General features: G+C 44.1%; 1 protein-coding gene and 1 long non-coding RNA gene across 7 annotated transcripts in view; both read left to right on the top strand.

Moving 5' to 3' along the window:
* ENOX1 (ecto-NOX disulfide-thiol exchanger 1) overlaps window positions 1-20,306 on the top strand; it is a 550,763-nt gene that overhangs the window by 431,196 nt on the left and 99,261 nt on the right. For all 6 annotated transcript variants that reach the window (XM_078070327.1, XM_078070326.1, XM_078070323.1 and 3 more), the window contains one exon: window positions 17,249-17,433. In XM_078070327.1, the coding sequence (XP_077926453.1) occupies window positions 17,249-17,433 (185 nt within the window). The remainder of the gene's footprint in view (window positions 1-17,248; window positions 17,434-20,306) is intronic.
* Window positions 3,302-3,697, top strand: LOC118528917 (uncharacterized). The gene is made up of 2 exons (XR_004913853.2): window positions 3,302-3,432; window positions 3,543-3,697. It is a non-coding gene; the product is annotated as an uncharacterized LOC118528917 (long non-coding RNA).

Raw genomic sequence — 20,306 nt, 5'->3', positions numbered from 1 at the left:
CACTCTTAGTAACTCATCCTGACAGGATGTTAAAATATGTTTTCAGCTTGCATTTGAGCAAAATTAACACAGTGTTGTTGGAATTTAAGTGCGGTTTGCACAACTTCTGGAAAAAATCAGAATATTTTCAAGGGAGTTTAGATGACAGAATCTGGGTAAGTTTGTAAGTTGTTTTTTTTTTTTCTTTCTAAACATAAGAAAGAATTCCTTAGTAGTATTTATTCCTAATTGTTCCTTTTTTAGTTTGTAAATAATAAATAGGAATTTCTGATAGTGAAACGGGGATTATCCTTTTCAACACTGACAATTTGTCAAGTGTCCCTTAGAATCAACTGATCCTAGTTGGTGCTTATAGAAAATACTTTTAGTAGATCAGCTCATTGCCCTCCAGCAGCATGTAACATTTTAAAAATAAAATCTGTTTTTTTGGTTTTTTAAAAATTTTTTTAAATATTTTTATTTATTTATTATTTGACAGAGAGAGACAGTGAGAGAGGGAACACAAGCAGGTGGAGTGGGAGAGAGAGAAGCAGGCTTCCGGCTGAGCAGGGAGCTGATGCGGGGCTCGATCCCAGGACCCTGGGATCATGACCTGAGCTGAAGGCAGACGCTTAACAACTGAGCCACCCAGATGCCCCGAAAATCTGTTTTTCATATAAAAATTATACTTGGTCATTTTGGAAAATCTAATGATTAAGAAGAATGAAAGAAGAAAACTATTATAATACTACAAAAGATGGTTTCGTTTTTTAATCTTTTTTTCTCCTGCACAGCTTAACTATAGAAGTACTTATCTATATATTTTTTAAGTCTCAGAAACAATAATTCTACATGATTTTATTTTCAGACAGCTCTCCTTCTGTAACAGTGAATTTTTTTGTAAAGCTTCCTTTTTTTATGTCAATGAAATAGAAAATATAGAGAAAATGAGTGGGTATCTTTTCTGGATCATAGGCTCCTTTGCATGAATCTTTGTGAGTCGAAGCTATAATCTTTGAGGTGGTCAGAGTGGATACTTGAGGTTATTAAAAGCCTGATAACTGGGCCAGCCATCCCCAAAGCATCTTTTAGGTCCCTTAAATGTGAGTGTGGCAGAGAGGCTATAGATATGGGACTGGTTGGTAGTGGAAAGATAGTATCTATTGATTTTTCTTCTGTACCTCTCCATCTAAAATCTTAAAGTGTGACTATAACACTATTAAAGTGGGACATTGGCCAAAAGAATCAATACCAGACTATATTAAAACATAATGCTGTTACCAACTTCTTAGCACTGATGTACTGTTTATGAACATCTTTGTCCTAATTCTCCTATGTTTTCATATTGCTTTGTTCATCAAAACACAGTTGGTGACATAGTTATTATATCTTGACTCATTAACACTGTTGCCCACAAGCTTCGTTAATCAAAGACCTGATGATGCTAGGTCTACTGTATGAATACAGCAAGCCAGGACAAGAGGACATCCTATAGAATTCCAGGAAGCCATACACAGTTGAGGGCCTCATAGCTAATGAAAAAAGTAACTGAAAGAAGTAATTACTCTCATCCCTTTCTTGGAAATTCCACCTGCATGATATGATACTTAGAAGCCCCTAGACTTTGAAGTTTATAGCAGTTTTCAAATTATTATTCCAGTAAGCTCTCCCATGTCTAAATAGCTTAGAGACTCTTCTCTTTTCCTTGGGTGAATGTCCTTGATACCAGGGAGGGGCTAAGGGCTCAGCCACTCCTCTCCAGTTCCAGGACACAATGTGTGCAGCCTTCTGGGAAGTGGTTAAGAAAGGAAATTTTATTTTGGATTTCCCAGCAGTAGCAGAGAAATAGGAAGAAACACCTCTGGAGCAGAAGTTGCAAGATGGAGTGTATTCATTGTGGTGCTTCAGGTAGGGTGTTGGAGGTTCTTTAATGAGCCCACTATAGCTTCCAAAGCTGCTGTGTCCCAGAGGCCTTTGCTTTCCATTTGAGGGACATGCATCATTGCCACTTGATGCAGTTATCTAAATTTTCAGTTATCAGAATTACTTTAGAAACACATCAATATCTAACACTGGGATATGGGTTAATTAATTACATATCCATAAGCAGCCTTGAGAAAAATCTTACTCTGGCAGACTATATCATGGCATGAGAGGTTCTCAGTATATTGCTAAGTGATAAAAATCAGTTACAAATCAATGTATGGATCATTCCAAGTGGTTTATATATGTGTTGTATTCACAATTTGTATGTTAGGGGAAAATAAGTAAGGATATAGGTCAGAATATTCAGAGTGATTATTTCTAGATGGTGTAACTACAGGTGATTTTTGTTTTCTTCTCTGTGCATCTCAAAAATTTCCGCAAAATATACCTGTATTATTTTAATAATTAAACTACAATAAATATTAATTTTAAAATTACCTAAGAGAAACTGTGATGAAATTCACATTGGTTGGGGAATACCTAACCATTTCCAACTATACAGGAAAATTAAAAGTAGTAACAAACAGTAACCAGTAACAGATGATGGAACTTTATTGAATTGCCTTCTTTTGCTTTACATGAGGAAATTTCCACATTTAATTTCCAGACCATATTGTCTTACAATTTCCTATTCCAAGGGCTGATCATATTTGCATAACTATTAAATTAAGAGTCAAGAAATAATTCAAGTTCTAAACCAGGCAGCCATGTTGAATTTGCACCCACAGGGAGTGGCAATGATGAGTCTCTTCAGATGTGGAAGAGGCCCTTAGAAATCATCTCGTACAACCACCTTCTTTTTTTTTTTACAGATAGGAATGTGCAGTCACATGTTGAGAAGTTACGTTATTTCCTTAAGGTAGCAAGTGGAAAGTCTAGAACTCAGTGCTAGTTTCCTTCTTTCCCAGGTTAGTGACCTTCATATGCCACCAGTAAGTTTAATGGGAAAAAGAAAACTCCTCAAATGCCTTAAGGGGCATCATAAGAGTCAGTTATCAAATAAAATCAACATCTGCGATGTGCGTGGCACCATGATGCCATTTGGGAGGCGAAGGTAGATTGGAGAGCTTATTACCTTAAAATGTTATTCCGGACAAAGCTGACTGGGGCTTATGTTTAGTCTTCCCGTTATTTTCTGTATTTTCTACTAACTAGAAAGAGATTGGCTTCAACATAGGCAGTGCATCCAGCAAACTGTTCTTAAACCCATTCCAACAGAAATGCCAGCTTTTAAAAATATTCAGGAAATTGGCACCATCTCTTTTCTAGTTGAGTGATATTTATTTCCTCAAAAGCAATCTGTTCTGTGGCTTCAGGCAAGAAGAAGAAGAAATGCTTTGAAGAGGTGAAGTATGTTGGGGAAGGAGCTGTGCCCTGTCATGCATTTCCTTTGGTGAACCACACATACTGTCCCAATTCCTGTTTTCCATTCCCAAACTCTCCAAACAAGTGAAGAGAAAAATCAAGGTAATTCTCAAAACACAGGCACAGACTTGATCGTTGATCTAGAATGATCTGAGCTACAATATTAGCCCTTTTATTTCCCATCTCATCCCATATTTCCTTTGCATCCCCAGGGGCTGGAAGAGCCAATGAGAAGATCGCCAGTTTATTGACTCTCTATCTAATTTCAGACTTACTGAAGTGCTGTCCCAGCTTCCTTGTTCCTGGGGCTTTTTTTTTTTCTTTTTTTATGAGATGTACTGCTCAATAAATCTCAAAGTCTGAGGGACAGCATCTACAATAGTATCAACCCTAATGAGATGCACAGACTCAGGGACGTTTTGATCCAGAAGAGATCTTACAAGTAATATGTCCTCTCCTTCTCCATCCCATGTTTTAATTTAATGAGAAAAATGTGGGGTTTTTTTTAACCCCCAACAATAATTAGTTGAAATACCAAATAAATTCTGCAAGTTTATATCGGGTAGTTTTTGTCATTATAAGTTTTCAGGTACAACATAAGTGACAATTTGGCAAATCTTGTGGAGGTAGGATAAGATTTTATTCTTCTTTGAGTGATTTATCAGTTTTTAAAGAATTGTCTCCACCTGCCATACCAGACTTTTGTAGTCTAGTTTGTATTATCTGAGTATCCTAAAGCCATCGATTTGTCTATCTTTATTAGCTCTTTGCCTCTGTGAATTATCTCAAGCAATGTCATAGTACAAAGCAGTGATAAAATGAATATTCATTGAATTTTTATGATGTATTTGGGATCATGGTATTTGTCTTGCAGTGCCAGATTAAGGGGAAAAATTAGCAAAGTCCTTTTTAAGACTAATTGAGACTCAGTCTTTGATCTGAGAGTGTTGCTTATCTACTCTGAAGAATCGTCGTAGTACATGATCAGAGTTCTCCTTTTCCTGGAATAGGCCTGGGTCATGGGTCCATACAGTGTCTGCTCCCAGTACCCTCGGCAGTTAGAGCCTAAGTGAGCAGATATTCTCTGACATAAAGAACTGTGAGAGCAGAGATTATCTGCGAAGAGGTTGTATAAATCTGTCCATCTTAATTCTGTCTTATCCCTGGTTTATGTTTTGTTTCAAGCAAATAAGAGTGGAAACATGATGACATGGGAGGATCTTGCACCCCATATGCTCCTTAAAGACTAGTTTGAGATCCTTTCCTTTCTGAATGGCCAGCATATGACATTGTACATAGTAGGTGAACAAGAATGTGTGGAATGATGGGATAGGAAATTCAAACTAGGAAGAACTAACTTCTAATCCGTTAAAGGACTTTTTTTTTTTTTTTTTCAGTTTAGGACACCACCCCCCCCCCCCCAAAAAAAACCCCACAACTAGTATCTATTTAATCCTCATAGTACTGACCATGTTTTTCAGATGAGGACCCTGAGGTCTAATGGAGGTTTACTAACTTGCTCCAAATCTCGTAAGAGGAATGTGGGTTTAAAGTCCCTTCTTGCTCTCTGTCCTACCCCCTTTGCCTCCCTCCTGTGTATAATCTATGCACGACTCTCTGAAGTTGACAGGAGCAGGGACACAAAAGAATGTGGCCATTGTTCTTCTCAGGACTACTGCTCCCCAGAAACTGTATCCTGGATGGGGCGTCTGGGTGGCTCAGTCAGTTAAACGTCTGCCTTCAGCTCAGGTCATGATCCCAGGCTCCTAGTTCAGCAGGGAGCCTGCATCTCCCTCTGCCTCTGCCTCGGCCTGCCACTCCCCCTGCTTGTGCTCTCTCTCTTACTCTCTGTCAAATAAATAAATGAAATCTTAAGAAAAAAAAAAAAAAAGAATATCCTGGAGTCCCCAAACCACCACACATGTTGGTCCCTTTTCCCTCCTCTGCGGAATCCTGCTTCCATAATTCTACAACAAAGACTATGTGTTACTTTTTAGAACAGGAAGAATGACATGTCCTTTCAGGTCATTAAAAGATGGGGGACTATGGCAAGGTGAGGGATGAAGCTAAAAGGAGGAATAGCAAAGAAATTAGGTAGTATTTGAAACCTTTCCCCCTAGAACTAGGTTGAAATTAACGCAGATGGAAAATGTATCTTGATTTTTTTTTTAGTGATTGAAAATTGTTGGATCTTTGGGCTTTTGAAATAGAAATTAAAACTTAAATTGGACTCTTTGCCCCTTCAATACAACATTTATGACTCTTAGGAATGTTATAATTGATGCCAGATCATCAGCACCACGTTAACAGAGCACGTTATATAAAACTATCCATGGCGCCTTCTCTCTCATGTTCAATAAAGAGCTAGCAAACAAGAGAGCTAGTTTCTCAGAGGAATTCTTTTAACCTTTCAGAAACAAAATATTTCATGCTAATTCCTGTTTAATTGGAGGGAAGTCATTTCTTTAAAATCATTGAATATGAGTTTGAAGTCTGTTCCATCCCTGACCTCTTTAATTCAATCAAGGTCACCTCATAAACTTGCCCAAACAGCTCTATTTCTCAGTTAGAAAAAGGGGTAGAGCTGTTTAAAAGCATTTAGTGTTTGATTAATAGTGCTTAACTGGGGCTTCAGCACTCGCGGAGGGTTTTTAAGGAGTTGCTAGTAAGAAAAAAACATTGCTACCTGAAAAATTACACTCATCAAAAACCAAAAACAAATCATTTTAATGAGCAAAGCAAAAACTGCTTTTCTTGGGGATATAAGAAAAATTATCATACTCAATACACAGAGGGTTTTAATATCTGAACAACTCTCTCCCAGGGAAAAATTGCTATAATTTAGCCATCTAGGCATTTTTTAAAATATGTGCACTTTTCCCTGCCCAAGGACTCGGGGAAGATGAATGCGAAGTTTGTCGAAACAGGATTTTGTAGCACTCAAGCTCTGGGGATGAGAAAAGTAATGAGAAGATGCGTCCAGTTGAAGAATGTGAACTGGAACCATCTGAATGGATAAGAAATCAAGAGTTCTGAAAACAAGTTTTTGGAAGGCCTCCTTCCACATTTCCTTCTTACTTCCTGGGCCTAAGGAAGGCCAAGCTTACCTTGATGCTCTTTGGATGAGAGGGTCATTTGGGTGGTAAAATCACCAGAAAGGCTCTGAGGAGATGGATACATGAGTGAGAATTGGAGTCCCTGGAAGAGACTGAATATAGTAAAGTTTGGAGACGCTGAATATAGTAAAGAATAACTTGGAACCAGATGAGGTTAGAGGCCCCTGGAGGTATCTGAGTTTTATTTCTGGTGTGGCTTGGCAAACGATGGGTCTCTTCCAAGCCTCAGCCTTCTCAGTAGTAACATAAGGCTCATCCTAAGAGAGTTCACTTGAGGTTGTAAGAAATAACCAAGTAAGGGATTCCATGGCATTTTGCAAATACCTGGTACCGTGGCCATGTGGAGAATGGATACTGGTGAGCAATAACAGAAGGTGTAAATGAGTGGTTCACAGCCCTACCTCCACATGACAAAGAGCGGGGAAGCTTTCCTAGCAATGCCTGGGAGTTCAGTCCCACTCACGTAAGTTATAAATTACTGCTCAGGTATTTCTGCTGCACAGGGGCTTGGTATGTAACATGAGGATTGATGTCTGTCAATAATACGTAAGAAAGAAAGGAAAAAAAGCAGGTTGAGGTAAGGTAATAAAATATGAAAAGACAATAAAAATGAAGTAAAAGATAAAAATGTTTAGTGGAAAGGAAGTGACTGACATAGGCAATGCTAAAGGACCAAAAAAAGAAGAAATGAATGGGAGCTCAATTATTAGTTTAAGTATGGCGTGCATGACACAGGCGGACAACCCCCTCCTCACATCTGTGTGACGAACATGTGACGTATCCTTTGGCTAGTGGGAAAAAGGCTAGTTGGGAGGAAGGAAAAAAAGTGAAGGTAGTCTGATGCAGAAAAATGTGATGAAGGTCAAGAACAGAGTCTTGGCTTTTCTCAGACTCTAAGAGCATAGCCAGGGACTGTTTTCTCATCCATCAGGGGTGAGACAAGGAAGCAGTGATGCCTGGCCCCGTGCCAAAGAGAAAAGCCTCTGAGGATCCAGCGATGGGTCTGCGGAGAGCACGCACACAGGATGGGCCCCCTCTCCTCAGGGGGAAGCTGGTCTGAGGGCCATGGTCAGGGGTCGTTCGTTCCCACAGAGCACAGAGGTCGAGCTGGGCCTCTCCTGGGTGCAAGCCACAGACCGGCTGCAGCTGGAACTTTCTCCAGAAATACGGCTGCAAAGAAAAGTAGTACACAACAACATCCAGTAGATCAGAAAAATGTGTTTTGGAGACACTGCCTGGAGGATTTATGGAAGCATTCAGTCACACTATCATCACGGGAGAGGCAGTAAGTAGCATTCAGAGAGGAGCAGGTAGATAGATTGATGAAATGTGAGAAGGCAAGGCAGGTGGCAGAGAGGCCTAGACGGCCATGTTGGATGGTCAGAGCTAGACAGGGGAAGGTCCTTTTAAGAACAGAAAAGCTGTTAGAGAAGGCAGGTGTCAAAAAAATAATGAAAAGTATAAGACTGGAAAAAAGTTAAGAAGAAAGCATGAAGAAATGGGAATTTGGTCCCTAAAAAGCCAGGGAGGTGGTTCTAAAACTTTGGCAGGCACTCCACCCACCCTAGAAAGTGGCTGAAGTGCACATCCTCAGGGCCCATTCCAGATGCTCAGATTCAGAGGGTTTGGGATGGGTCCAAGAATTCTCATTTAAGAGCTACCAAAGTGGGACAAAGGAAGGCTGCGTGTGGAACAAACTTTAGAGGCATATTGGCCTTAGTTATTCATAGGCAGTGTCATTCTGCCGTGGTGATATATTTAGAGAGGGGATTCTTTCTGTCCTAATATCAGGCACAAATACGTTGGTATAAATGAATCTCAATGCTAGTGACCAGGACGGTGGCGAGGACGGCCTCCACCGGCCTCCACTTCCCCCCAAGCTTAAGAGCTACATGTTGGTTCTCTCGTAGTAGACCAGATAAAGTTTATATAAGCCATAAAAACTGAGGGGAGAAAAAAGTGTTTCTTTACAACTCATCTTTGTTATCCCAAGTATTCTTATGAAAATAAAAACTCTGTGGGAAAAGTTGCTATTCTTTGCCCAAGATGTTGCCTAGATCTGAGAACATTGTTCAGGCTGACCTTCATTTCACATTTCAGAGTGTGGGTATGTTTTATGTGGGTGTGTGTTTGTGTGTCTGGGGGAGAGGCTGTTAGTAGGAGCAGGAAATCATCACTTCTCGAGAGGAAGGTTTCTTGAAGAAAATTAGAAATGACCATTTGTTAAAAGGGAAAGGAATCCGCATGTTGGTGGAGAAAAAGTGGTGACGGTCCCCACATGGTAATTGCTTCAAGGGAAGGGTTGCTGTTTAAAATTTCTCTCTTTGGACAAGACCAATTGCTAGTTAGGGTGAAGTTGCACAGAACAAAACCCAGTGGTACAGTACTGTCCCCAAGGGAGGCGCTCTGTCTGAAAGGGTGGCGGCCACGGCCAAGGGAGGGGTGGCTACCCCCAGACACCTGTGTCATTGTGTGATTTATCTTGGTCTGAGTCTGACTGCTCTAAAAAAGAATCTTTAAAGCCTTCAGAAGGTGGGTCTCTTGGATGGTGCAATCAGTTCAGCATCCGACTCTTGGTTTCGGCTCAGGTCATGATCTTGGGGTCCTGGGATTGAGCCCCACGTCAGGCTCCACACTCAGCATGGGATCTGCTTGAGATTCTCTCTCCCTCTCCCTCTGCCCCTCCCACTCGTGCTATTTCTCTCTCTCTCTCTCTCAAATAAATAAATAAAACCTTAACAAAAATAATAATAAAAGCCTTTAAGGGGGGTGGGGAAGGTAGCCCTGAGTCTTAGAAATCAACATACGGATTGAAAGTGAAAAAGAAAATTGAAGTTTAATCAAAAGAAAAGGTAGAGTCGGGGTGGGGTGATGTCCCTCTCAATACACCTGCTGCCTGGATCTGGGGTTCCAATATCCCAGCCCCCTCTTCCCTCCCTCCCCCTGATCCTGCCCTGGCTGCCTGGGTGCCTTCTCCTAGAGACTGCTGGGTCCTTTGTGAAAACCATCTCTACTCAGGCTTCCCTTCAGCTTAGCAAAGTGTGAGCCTGACCTGAAGGCCCCCGCCTCAGCTTCTTCAGGAAAGAGGCACTCTCAGCAGCCCTTCCCAGCCAGAAGCATCCTCTCCCTTGGGCCTCCTTCCACACCCTATGGTAGGGAGAGCCCCTCCTGGCTGCCACCACGTCCGCACTGGTAGCTGGTTCTTCCCACAGCTGGGCAGGGAGCCACTGAGGTCAGGCAGGGCTGTGCTTAGCCCAGAGTAGGCGCTCTGCTAAGATTTGCGGGGTTCGCTGATAGGTGCCTGCCTGAAGCCTCGAAAGGCATCCCTCAGCCCACAGAGCATCCTTCAACAGTATTTTAAATGGCAGACTTCGCCTGCCATTGAAAGAAGTGGGTAAGCCTCTTTCCTTCGCTTATTTCCCCCTGAGGACAGTGAGGGGGAGTTGGGGGCGATATCAGAGGCTAATAAGGTCGGTGGCAAAGCAGGAAGGCATGATGTGAATTCTCAGTAGTTTCCGCACCCGGCGGCCCCTCCCAGCCACCGTTGCTGCTGCAGACCCCTTCGTTAGGAAGAGCTGTGTGCAGGGAGAAACAGAGGATTTTTTTTTCCTGAGTCACCTGCTGCCGGTTGTGCCACCAGACTCACATTTAAGCCATTATAATAACAGGATCTAGCTTACCTGCACTCTCCAAATTACTCTTATTCCACTGGCCTCACACAAAGATGGAAATAGACACCGCATTGTGCTTCTGTTTAGCTCTCCCTAATAATAGCTAATGTGCAGACTATAATGCACCCTGCAAATATAAAATGTTATGTCAATGCTAAGTTGTAATAATAATCCTGCAAAAACGTAGCAGGAGGAATTTCCGTGAGCAATTTGAGGAAGATCGCTGCTTCCGCGGTGATACAGCTGTTACTGAAAAACAGACCGATTACAGTTTGTCGGGACCGTGGGAGGCTGTCTGGCAGGAGCCTGGCCGTGTGGCGGGCGGCCACGGTGCATTTCAGCTCCATGCCTGGACACTGGAGGACCCCAGGCCTTCCCCTGGTCTGCTGAGGGTGGGCCTGGGCCTTGTCTTGGGGCTTCCTCAGCCCATTCAGAGAAGATTTTGGGGACAGGACTCTGTGGGAAGGGAGGTTTCCCACCACCTGTACTCTTAACTAAAGGCGCACATAGGTGAGGTCAGACGGATGGGGGAGGTATCTAACTTTGGTCCTTGAGGAATCCCACGATCAGCATGAGTGGTTTGGACATAGCTCTCTTAATGGAGCCTTATTAACTGACTGAGGTTCAGGAGCTCAGCAGTTAGCAACTATCAGCGTGGCCATCTCAGAGGAGAGAGACACAGAGCAGAAGGAAGATCCCTATGTGGTTTGAGTCAGGCCTCAAGACTGCCCGAAGGGTGCCAGATGGGTCATCCCATAGGGATTCTCCTGCAGAAGATGCGTGTGTGTCTATTTTAAAATAGGGGCTCAAGCAGAACACTCCCCGAACAGTGCCACAAATGGAATGCTTTTTCTCTTTTAGCAACAAATTTGCCACTATGGTGGTGTCCTTGGTTTCCCGCTCTCTCCAGCTCCAGCGCTGAACTGCACCTAAGCTACCCCAGGCCAATACTAGAGGTTCTGGAGTCACACTTGCTGAGTGTAAGCCCTGCACCTCCGCCCAGCTGCACAAGCCCCCGTGTCACTCAAACCCAGCTCCATCAACCTGTAAAATAGAAACAATAATCGTATTCACTATATCATGTTTTCATGAGGCTGAAAGGAGGTTGTGCAGGTAATATGCTTAGCCCATGGCTTGGCATGTCAGAGTTGTTAGCTGTTACCACCACCATGCTGCTGCTGGGGTGTTGCTACTTTTATTTGGGGGAAATGGGGAAAGGAGAACTCTCGCCCTCCATAAGGAGGTGCTTGGGGCATAGGAATGGGGCTGGGGCAGGACAGCCCTCCCCAGTGCAGAGCATGGAGCTGGGGCTCACACAGACGAAGGTCAAGAAATGAAACCAGAATGACAAGCCAAGCATCGCCCCAATTCAGGAACCAAGTGAGAGAGTGAGTGCTGGTCTGAGCAGCAGTTCTCAAAATGTGCTCCTCGCCCCCGCAGCACCTGAGAACCTGGAGGAACGCAGATTCTCAGGCTTCATCCCGGACACACCAAATTGCCAACTCTGGAGGTAGGGCCCAGAAGTCTGGGCTTCAGCATGCCCACCAGGGGATCCTGATGCAAACCGTTACTGGGATTAGAGGAACACCAGCTGTTTCATAAATAAGTCCCACATTTTCAGGGGCTTAAGAGCAACAAAAATTTTATTCTTGAGCACAGAAGAGTTCAAAACAGATACTGTTGGTCTCTGGGCCCCTTTCCTCCATGGGGTAATTCAGAGACCCAGGCCCATTCCAGCAGCGGGAAGAGACTGATTATTCAGAAGACACACTTCACTCCCTCGTGCCCCACTGGTGAGAACGAGTTCCGTGGCAGCCTCTGGGGCAGTCACCTCTCAGGAACAGCACTGCACTAAGCCGAGAAAAGCATGAGTCTGGGTACCTAGTGTGCTGTCTCTGCAAGCCCCCCGCCCCCCAGGCAGCCTGCTAGAAGAGGTGGCATGCAGAGGGGCAGGTGGAGCCTGGGGAGTGGCTAAGTCACCAGCCCACAGGGGCTGGTAGGCAACAGATATGGTGGGGATGTCTTCAGGTCTTGGATCCATCCACATCATCCTGTGATCCGGACCTATCAGCACAACTGCCTAGCTGGGCAGCGGCTGATGAAATCCTTGGAAGAGACTCTGAGTGTGGGAAAGAAACAGACACTTGAGCAGCACCCCACAGGCATTCCAGGAGGACGCCTGGCAGAGCGGGGGGAGAATGCCAAACACAGAGTTCCCCAAAGACCCCAAGAGGAACAGTTCTTGAGAAATCCAGATATTGTTAGAAATAATATGTTAAAGTGTTTTATTATTTAGTTACATCTTGCCTGAGCATGAAAAAGATATTAACATATTGTCAGCTTACTGGGACATAACCCAAAATAACTTACATTCTTCATATAGTGCTAATTATTTTTCTGAGGCTGGCTCAGGCTAGTAGGAGAGATTTCCAGGCTTTCACCAGATTATTTACTTAAAGAAGTTAAGCATGCCACTGTCTGTTCCCATGGAAACACAGTAAGTAATACAGGAGACATGAAGAGGTCACTTTGACCATAATTAATATAAAGAATAATGGTTTATATAGAATCCAGTAAAGGGTACAGCAAGTTGCTGTAATACCTTTAAACCTCTCCTTTCGGCAGTGCAATTTAATCTTTGGATCAATTTTCCTACACTAATGTCACTTTGGTAATTTTAGGAGTCCTGTGCTAATTTTTGAAATGTAATTTAATCTTGGTTAGCAGAGTTTTTCTTATGCTGTTATTTCATTTTCGATCCAATCAGAAAACCCCAGTAACAGGTTTTCTAAGGTCTGAGCAAGTATAAACTGACAACTGCACTGGCCTTCCCCTTTTGTATGCTACAGCTTTTTTTTTTAAGATTTTATTTTTTTTATTTGACAGAGCGAGAGAGCACACATGCACCTGTGTGCAGGGGGGAGGGGCAGAGGGAAAGGAGGGGCAGAGGGAAAGGGAGAGAATCTCAAGCAGACTCCCTGCTGAGTGTAGAGCCCCATGAGGGGCTCGATTTCACAACCCTGAGATCATGACCTGAGCGGAAATCAAGAGTCAGGTGCTTAACCAACTGAGCCACCTAGGTGCCCCATGCCACAGTTTCTTGTGCAGAGCTTCTCAATAATCTGATGGTTGGTGAATGAACTAATGGTAATCCAGAGGCACCACTGGATTCAGGAGCACCTTTGTAATCACCAAAGCAAGATTTAATTATATTCAGGAGAGTAGTTTACATTTCAAGTCTTATTGTATTCTTTTTTATTATTATTGAAAATTGGTAATCCACATGTGGTGGCTCTTAGCTAAATATTCCATTTATTGGAACATAGTGCACTCCTCAGGGATTCTTACAAAAAGATGCATACTGTAGTTTATTTTTAATCCTTACGCTTATTTGAATAGTGAATTTGTTATGCGGTCTCTCAAGGGTAAATTTTATCATGGAAGCTTGATTACACATTTTTCAAAACTGTTTAATACAGTGTCCCAGAACTAAAGAGTAAAAAAGAGAGAGAGAGAAATGAAAGAGTGGAACTTTCAAGTTTCTGAGTTTTTAATATACTGAAAAAATGATATTAAGTTAGGAATTATCAGGGTTTTTTTCTTTTAGAAACATAATGTAGAATGTTCCCGGAAGCCTCATCTGAAGGGTACATTCAGGGCTGCGGCATGACACTGAATAATGTTTACAAACAGGTGGCCTGAAGTTAAGTGGAGTCAATATACAATTTCTCACCCTTTAGAAATCACCACTTTGCTCTCACATGAGTAACCTTTTTTTTTTTTCAAATATCAAGCTTGAAATCATTTAATCAGGAATGTAAATTAGTTATATGCCTCAGTTATAAAAACGTTGATGGGATTGGCTATGGTATTGATTTGGCGGGGGAGGGGGCAGTTACAGAGTTAACAACTGCTGGTTGTTTTTTTTTTTTTTTAATATAATGATATCACATTCCTAGTCCAGAAACGCAAACGGCATTGTCTCTTCCTTGGCAGAAACAGTGGTCCCTCGGCTCAGCCAAGGATAAGTGCCATTCCACAAGCTTCTAAGAGAGTCCATGAAATAATGGATGGTGCACTTTCCTATATGTATTTACGTTCAGATAATTTATTTAAATAATGTTGCTGGCACATGCTTTATAGCTGCTTGCATTTTGCTACACAGATTTCAGCGTATCTTGCAGACTATGCAATTCATTTGGAAAATGTAATTTCCATCCCTGCATACTAATCGATTTCTTCACAAACACCTGCTATCAGTTATGATAATAAAAATGCCACTCTAAATTGAAAAAGGGCCAAATAGAGCTTCCTAAGGAAATGACTTAAGTGTCTTTGAATGCTACTAAATGTAGTAATGTGCTTATGTAGTGCCAACACTTTTTCCATCATTTGCATTTTCTGTAATTTTGCCCTATTACAGCATCCTTCTCAAAGGATGCCTCATAACCATTTCCTCGTGGATTGGTAAACTGAGTTGTCAGGAGTTGGTGTCGCGGGGTGTGGACAAGATCTGAAGTTGGGCTGTGTGATGTTAAAAAGCACTAGTTCATGCTCCTGGCCATACTCTGGGTCCTTTCTGATTTTACAAGTCCCCGGAAACTGTAAAATTGGCTGCTCCTTGGTTTTGTACACAAATGGACACCGAATACAATTTCCTTCATTCATTCTCTTCAGCCTCCAGTTCATTCCATGCACCACTGCCAAACTAATCTTACTAAATCACCAATTTCATCGTGTCCTTCCGGTGCCCAGGCACCTGGAATGGTTCTCAGCTGGCTGCCACACAGAATCGAACTCTCTAGCCTGACTTTCGAGCATCTGTCCCCTCTCATCACCTGACATGGCTCACCCTTCTCTCATCGCCTCCAGCCCAACACTTGCCTTTTGGATTGAGCTGCTCTCCTTCCTCCCCCAAATAGTCTCCCTCCCGTTCTCTTCCCTGGTCTTTTGCTTATGCTCTTGCTCTGGACGGAGATGTCCTTCCCCAGTCCTTGGACTTCCAGCCTTCTAAGCCCTCTTTTATTATTCTGGTCTGTGATTTCCTTTCTCTTCTCTGAGCTCCTACAGGATGTATTCCCTTGACACAGAGTTGCTCATTTATTTGTTCATCCAGCCAACATTCACTAAGTGCCTACTATATGCCAGGCATCGGGCTGTTCTCTCTTCCCTGGAATGTGTTAGTTTCTTTACAAATGTGTTAGTTTCTCTGCTATTCTGAGCTGCTTGAGAGAAGAGACATATTCTCGCTCCTCCTTTTGTGATCCAAGATGCCCAGACAGGCCTGGGCACAGAGTCCGTATGCAGTAAATGCTTGTTGACTAATTGATCCCTAATGGTTTGAGGTAGGGAATTTTCTGGTTAATTGCATGTTCTATTTGATTAGTCTTTCCGTGTGTACTATACATAATCATTTTGCAAAGCAGAATACCATAAACCACTCAACTATAAAACTATTATTAACATAATTTGATGTTTGATATTTGAGGAGAGAATTCACTGGGGTCTGAGAGCACTTCCGTGAAGATCGATTGTCAGTGTACTGTAATGTGAAGGTAGAACATGCAGGGGGCTGACCTCCAGTGCTCTCTGATTGGTTTTGGGGGGTGAGAGGTGGAAATGAGCACACACTGAGAACCTGCCGTACAATAGGCCTCGCATCCTGCCCTTACAAACTGGAAGCCACTTCTCTGAAGAAGTTTCTGATAAGTTTTAAAATTTCTCTTCTGCTTTTGTCTTGCTTACAACAGTAGAGTGTGAATTTGCTGCGGGTGGGGGAGAAAGTGTGGGACACTGGTAGGAGAGTGGAGGAGAGAATTCGAGAGTAGTTTCAAATGGCCTGGTAAGAACTACATGCATCCGGACTGGCAGAACAGCCCAGTGACTTGAAGACTGGGTTTGAAGACTGTTCATGCTACTTTTTTTTTTTTTTTAAGATTGATTTATTTATTTTAAAGAGAAAGAGAATGAGTGGGGGTAGGAGCAGAGGGAGAGAATTTTCAAGCAGACTCCCCACTGAGCAAGGAGCCCGACACGGGTATTGAGCTCACAACCCACAAGATCATGGCCTGAGCTGAAACTAAAAGTTGGACATTTAACCAACTGAGCCACCCAGACACCCCAAGGCTGTTCTTGCTACTTATTTTGTGGGATGAGAGAAGTTCTGTAACTTCTCTATGCCTCACTTCTGTCATCTGTCAAGAGGGGTTTTAAGAGCAGGCTTGATGGGGGATGCAGTGACTTAGTCCATACGAAGCTCTGGCCCCAGTGTCTGTCACGCGGTGGGCGTCGTCACATGGTGGGCGTCGTCACATGGTGGGCGTCCAACCGACTGATCTTATCCCTGGAGAGGCCACAAAGCAGTAAGCTGGAAACCATCCTCAGTGTTGTTCCGTACCATTCACTCTTCTCTTCCCTTCAGTTCCCGCTGTTTCTGGACTTTGAGATGTGGAAGACCCTGCGTTAACGGTCTCTGTCTCTCGGTAAGATGGAGATGTGTGTGGGGTCCGGATCCGCACCTAGAGAGTTTTAGGTTTCAGGAAGGAGTGTTTGAGTAAACACTCAGCCTTGTAGGGAAGCAGAGTTTTAATCTGTGAGTGAAACAGATGGAACCAGGTTACCCTTCCGATAGGAGCGAGCAAACAAGCTGTGCGATGCGTCCCAGCGGCCGTGCAGGGAGGAATGGCAGGCCTGTCGATTCCTTCCTGGTCTGGGAGGCGGCCGCAGGCCTCAACCTGCGGGACGGCTGATCACTGGAAAGAAAGTGGGCCCAAGAGCCGCCACGCCAGCCGGCAGAAACAGTACCGGGGTGGGTGCGATCATTGCCTGGAGTTGTCGACACTCACCACCTAGCCACACGTGCCGACTTCTGAGAGGGGGTTTGGGGGGAGAGGTTAAGAGACAGGACTTTGGAAGGAATGACTCCTGTGCCCCCAGCAAGCATTCCTCCATAAGTAGAATAGATGCAACGCCGAAAGCAGTGATGCTCGCCAAACGCAAGAGCAGAGCCCTGGGGCAAGGCCTTTGGGTTTTGTTTCTGAGCTGGGGCGAGAGACTGCCCTTCCCACGAAAGGCCCCCCTCCGTCTAAGCAGGAAGGTGACTGACTGGACCTCGTTCTGTTTGTCTTCCAGCCCTGGCCGCTCAGGCCTACGCTCTCAAAGAGGAGAACGACAGTCTCCGTTGGCAGCTGGATGCCTACAGGAATGAGGTGGAGCTGTTGAAACAAGAGAAGGAACAGCTTTTTCGAGCAGAGGAAACCGTCACCAAGGACCAGCAGCTGCAGTTCCTGCAGCAGACCATGCAAGGCATGCAGCAGGTACCCGGGCCCCAGTTTGTTTTTTTTCTTTCTTTTCTGTCTGGGGGCAAGGGACGTGTGTATTAAGTGGAAGTGAAATGGCAGCCATTTGCCGGGAAAGGTGAAGGCGGAGAACGGGCAACCGGATGCTCGGTCGCAAGGAAAGGAAAGTGCTAATGGGTGCAGAAAGGCAGAATGTGGAGAAACAGCAAAGCCAAAGAAATCTGTTGAAGAAATACACCCTCGAGGTAGGAAGCTAAGGAAGAGAACCTAGGAGGTGGAGAGGTTTGTGGATGGAATTTAGCCTCGTGGCAAATGGTCAGAAAATCCTTGCGGATCATGACGCGAGTGTTTTGCCCTCTGAAAACTTCTAAGTTAAAAGCATGCTGACAGGCTTTCGTTTCCAAGCTCCATGTAAAGGTAAACTCCATTGTTTTCACTTCTTCTGGATTATACTGAGGATCTAGTCGGGTTTCACAAACACATGACCGTGCATAGTTAAGACATGTTTGTTGATGGAATGGATGAAGCAGCAGAATGGGCAGCTTTGGAAACAGGGTGGTGTCTGTGCTTTTGTGAAGGGGCGCCAGACTTCGGCTTCCCACACTGAAGCTAAAGATGTGTCTGTGGAAGTCATTAGGAAGAGACAGGAGCTGCAGGGCATTGGAGGAAGGAGAAGGAGCATGGACTGCGGGGGTGAGGGGTTGGGGGGACGGGAGACGCCAGCACAGCAGTTGGGGCATAGAATCAAAGACTCATAGCGGGATTGAGGTCTGAAAACATCAAGTGACGTGTGATAGACTTACGGCGTTTGATTTGAGTTACCATAGAACAATACAGCATAAGTTATCATCACACGTGGGTATTTTGTATTACCCCTTGGAATGTACAAACCTAAACACTCTTTCCTGGGGGAAGAAAAGCCCTGTTTTTACTTAAACAAGGGAAATGTAAATAGAATGATGGACAACTCAACTATATAGTGAGTAGGATATTGTTTTAATTCCCCCATCCATATTGACTGCTCTCCAAGATCAGGAGCATGAATTGCCTGCAAAAGTGTCTTAATGATTAGAGGTAACTGCTACAGAAACATTAGCCAAGCAGGGAAAAATAATTGAGAGGAAAGGGTATTAAAAAAAAAAAAAAGATGTGCAGACTGGGATATAAACAAGTTAATGATCAAGTCACAGAAATTATGTCTTAACCATCTCCTGCCATTTTAAAGCAATTTTTGAGTCTTGGCTTTGAGTCCGAACTGGTTGATGTTTCACAGTGTGTGTTAGACAAATCAGTGCGATTCAGAGGTCAGAGCCAGCCAGGAAAATGTCATTACAGTCGCCGCTCAGGTCCCTGCGCTTGGAAATGGGTGTAACAGCTGCTTTGCGAGGCTGCCGGGGTTGTCCATCTGCCCCGACGCTGGCTGTGCCTGGGCGCCCCTGCCAGGAGGAGAGTCTGTCTCTCGATTCCCCCAGAGACCACGGCGTCTGTCTGTCGATTCCCCCACACGGCTACCATCTCACGCCTCATGCAATGGGCCCTCTTTTCCTCTAGGAACGATCACCCCAGTTGCTTTACTAGTTGATAAAACTGGGACGGTGCTCAAAGATTCGAATCTGAGAGCGGTCTGAGGAGGTAGGGGTGAGCCCGTCGGTGAGGGACGAGCGTGCGAGGGGGTCGGCGCCGGCGAGTGGCGAGCGGCGTGCGGGCTCCACACGGGAGCAATGCCGGAAGTCACCACGGACCCCCAGCCCCTTGAAGGAGGTGTTGCACTGTGGCCGCCTCTCAGACATTTGCAGAATCTTCTTGTCAGTAGGAAATGTACTTCAGTTTTGTTTTGTTCTGTGGGATTTGGTTTCCGTAGAGTTTGGCTTGAACAACAGAAATGTATTGTCTCGGTTCTGGAGGTGAGAAGTGCCAGATCAGGGTGTCGGCAGGGTTGGTTCTGCTGAGGGCTGTGAGGGGACTCTGCTCCCCGTTCTGTCGCCTAGCTTCCGGTGTTCTCTGGCTTGGAGACACATCACCCCGCTTTCTGCCTTCCGTTGTCCCGTAGCGCTCTCGCTGTGCCTGTCAGCGTCCACATTTCTGCTTTTTATAAGGACACGATTTGTATAGGACTGAGGGGCCCATGCTGTTCCAGGATGACCTCATCTTAACTAGTCAGACCTGTGATGACTCTGTGTCCAAATAACATCACCTTCTGAGGCACAGGGGGCTAGGATTTCAACATGGAAACTTTGAGGGGACATAATTCAATCACTAATAGATACGTGGTAGGTAAATATATTTGTTAAATGTCGGAATAATGGACAGAAGCACAGAGGCAAGGACTAGCATGGAGCCTGGGGGGAGCCCCGGATTTTTGGACCATAAATAGCAAGGCGACATCCTAGAGGTATGTGTAGCCCTCTAGTAACGTGGGAAGCACTCACGCCGTGGCAGCGGCTAGGATTTTAATTTTTAGTGGTTATTAGGTGGATGCATGGCAGTCTCTGTGGCAACACATTTTAAATAGGGTTCTAAAATAAGTGCCCTTTAGGAGTCAATTTCTACCTTCATATCATTTTGAATAAATTACCACACCTTGCTAATCTGAGCCCTACCACAAAGAATTCTGCTGATTTTCAAATTTACTCTCTATCTGCCCACTATCCACTGTCTTAATTAGAAAACCATGATCTCACAGGAAAGTCAACAGCTAGAGGACAGGTTGGCCTCCCACATGTTGTTGTTTTAGCAACTGATCTGTGGGAAATTATTTCTGTAACAAACAAAAGAAAATATAGTCTTCACAGCCTTAACGCTAGCGTGCCGTTTTTAGAACTGCCCTCAAGTTTAGCCAAAAAGTTTTTAACCTTTCTTCTTTTAATCCCTTAAAGATATCTTCCCTGACA

Source organism: Halichoerus grypus, chromosome 4 (genome assembly GCF_964656455.1).
Source record: "Halichoerus grypus chromosome 4, mHalGry1.hap1.1, whole genome shotgun sequence".
Lineage (NCBI taxonomy): Eukaryota > Metazoa > Chordata > Mammalia > Carnivora > Phocidae > Halichoerus > Halichoerus grypus.
Note: the sequence above shows the minus strand (reverse complement) of the source record. Positions and strands in the feature narration are given on the sequence as shown.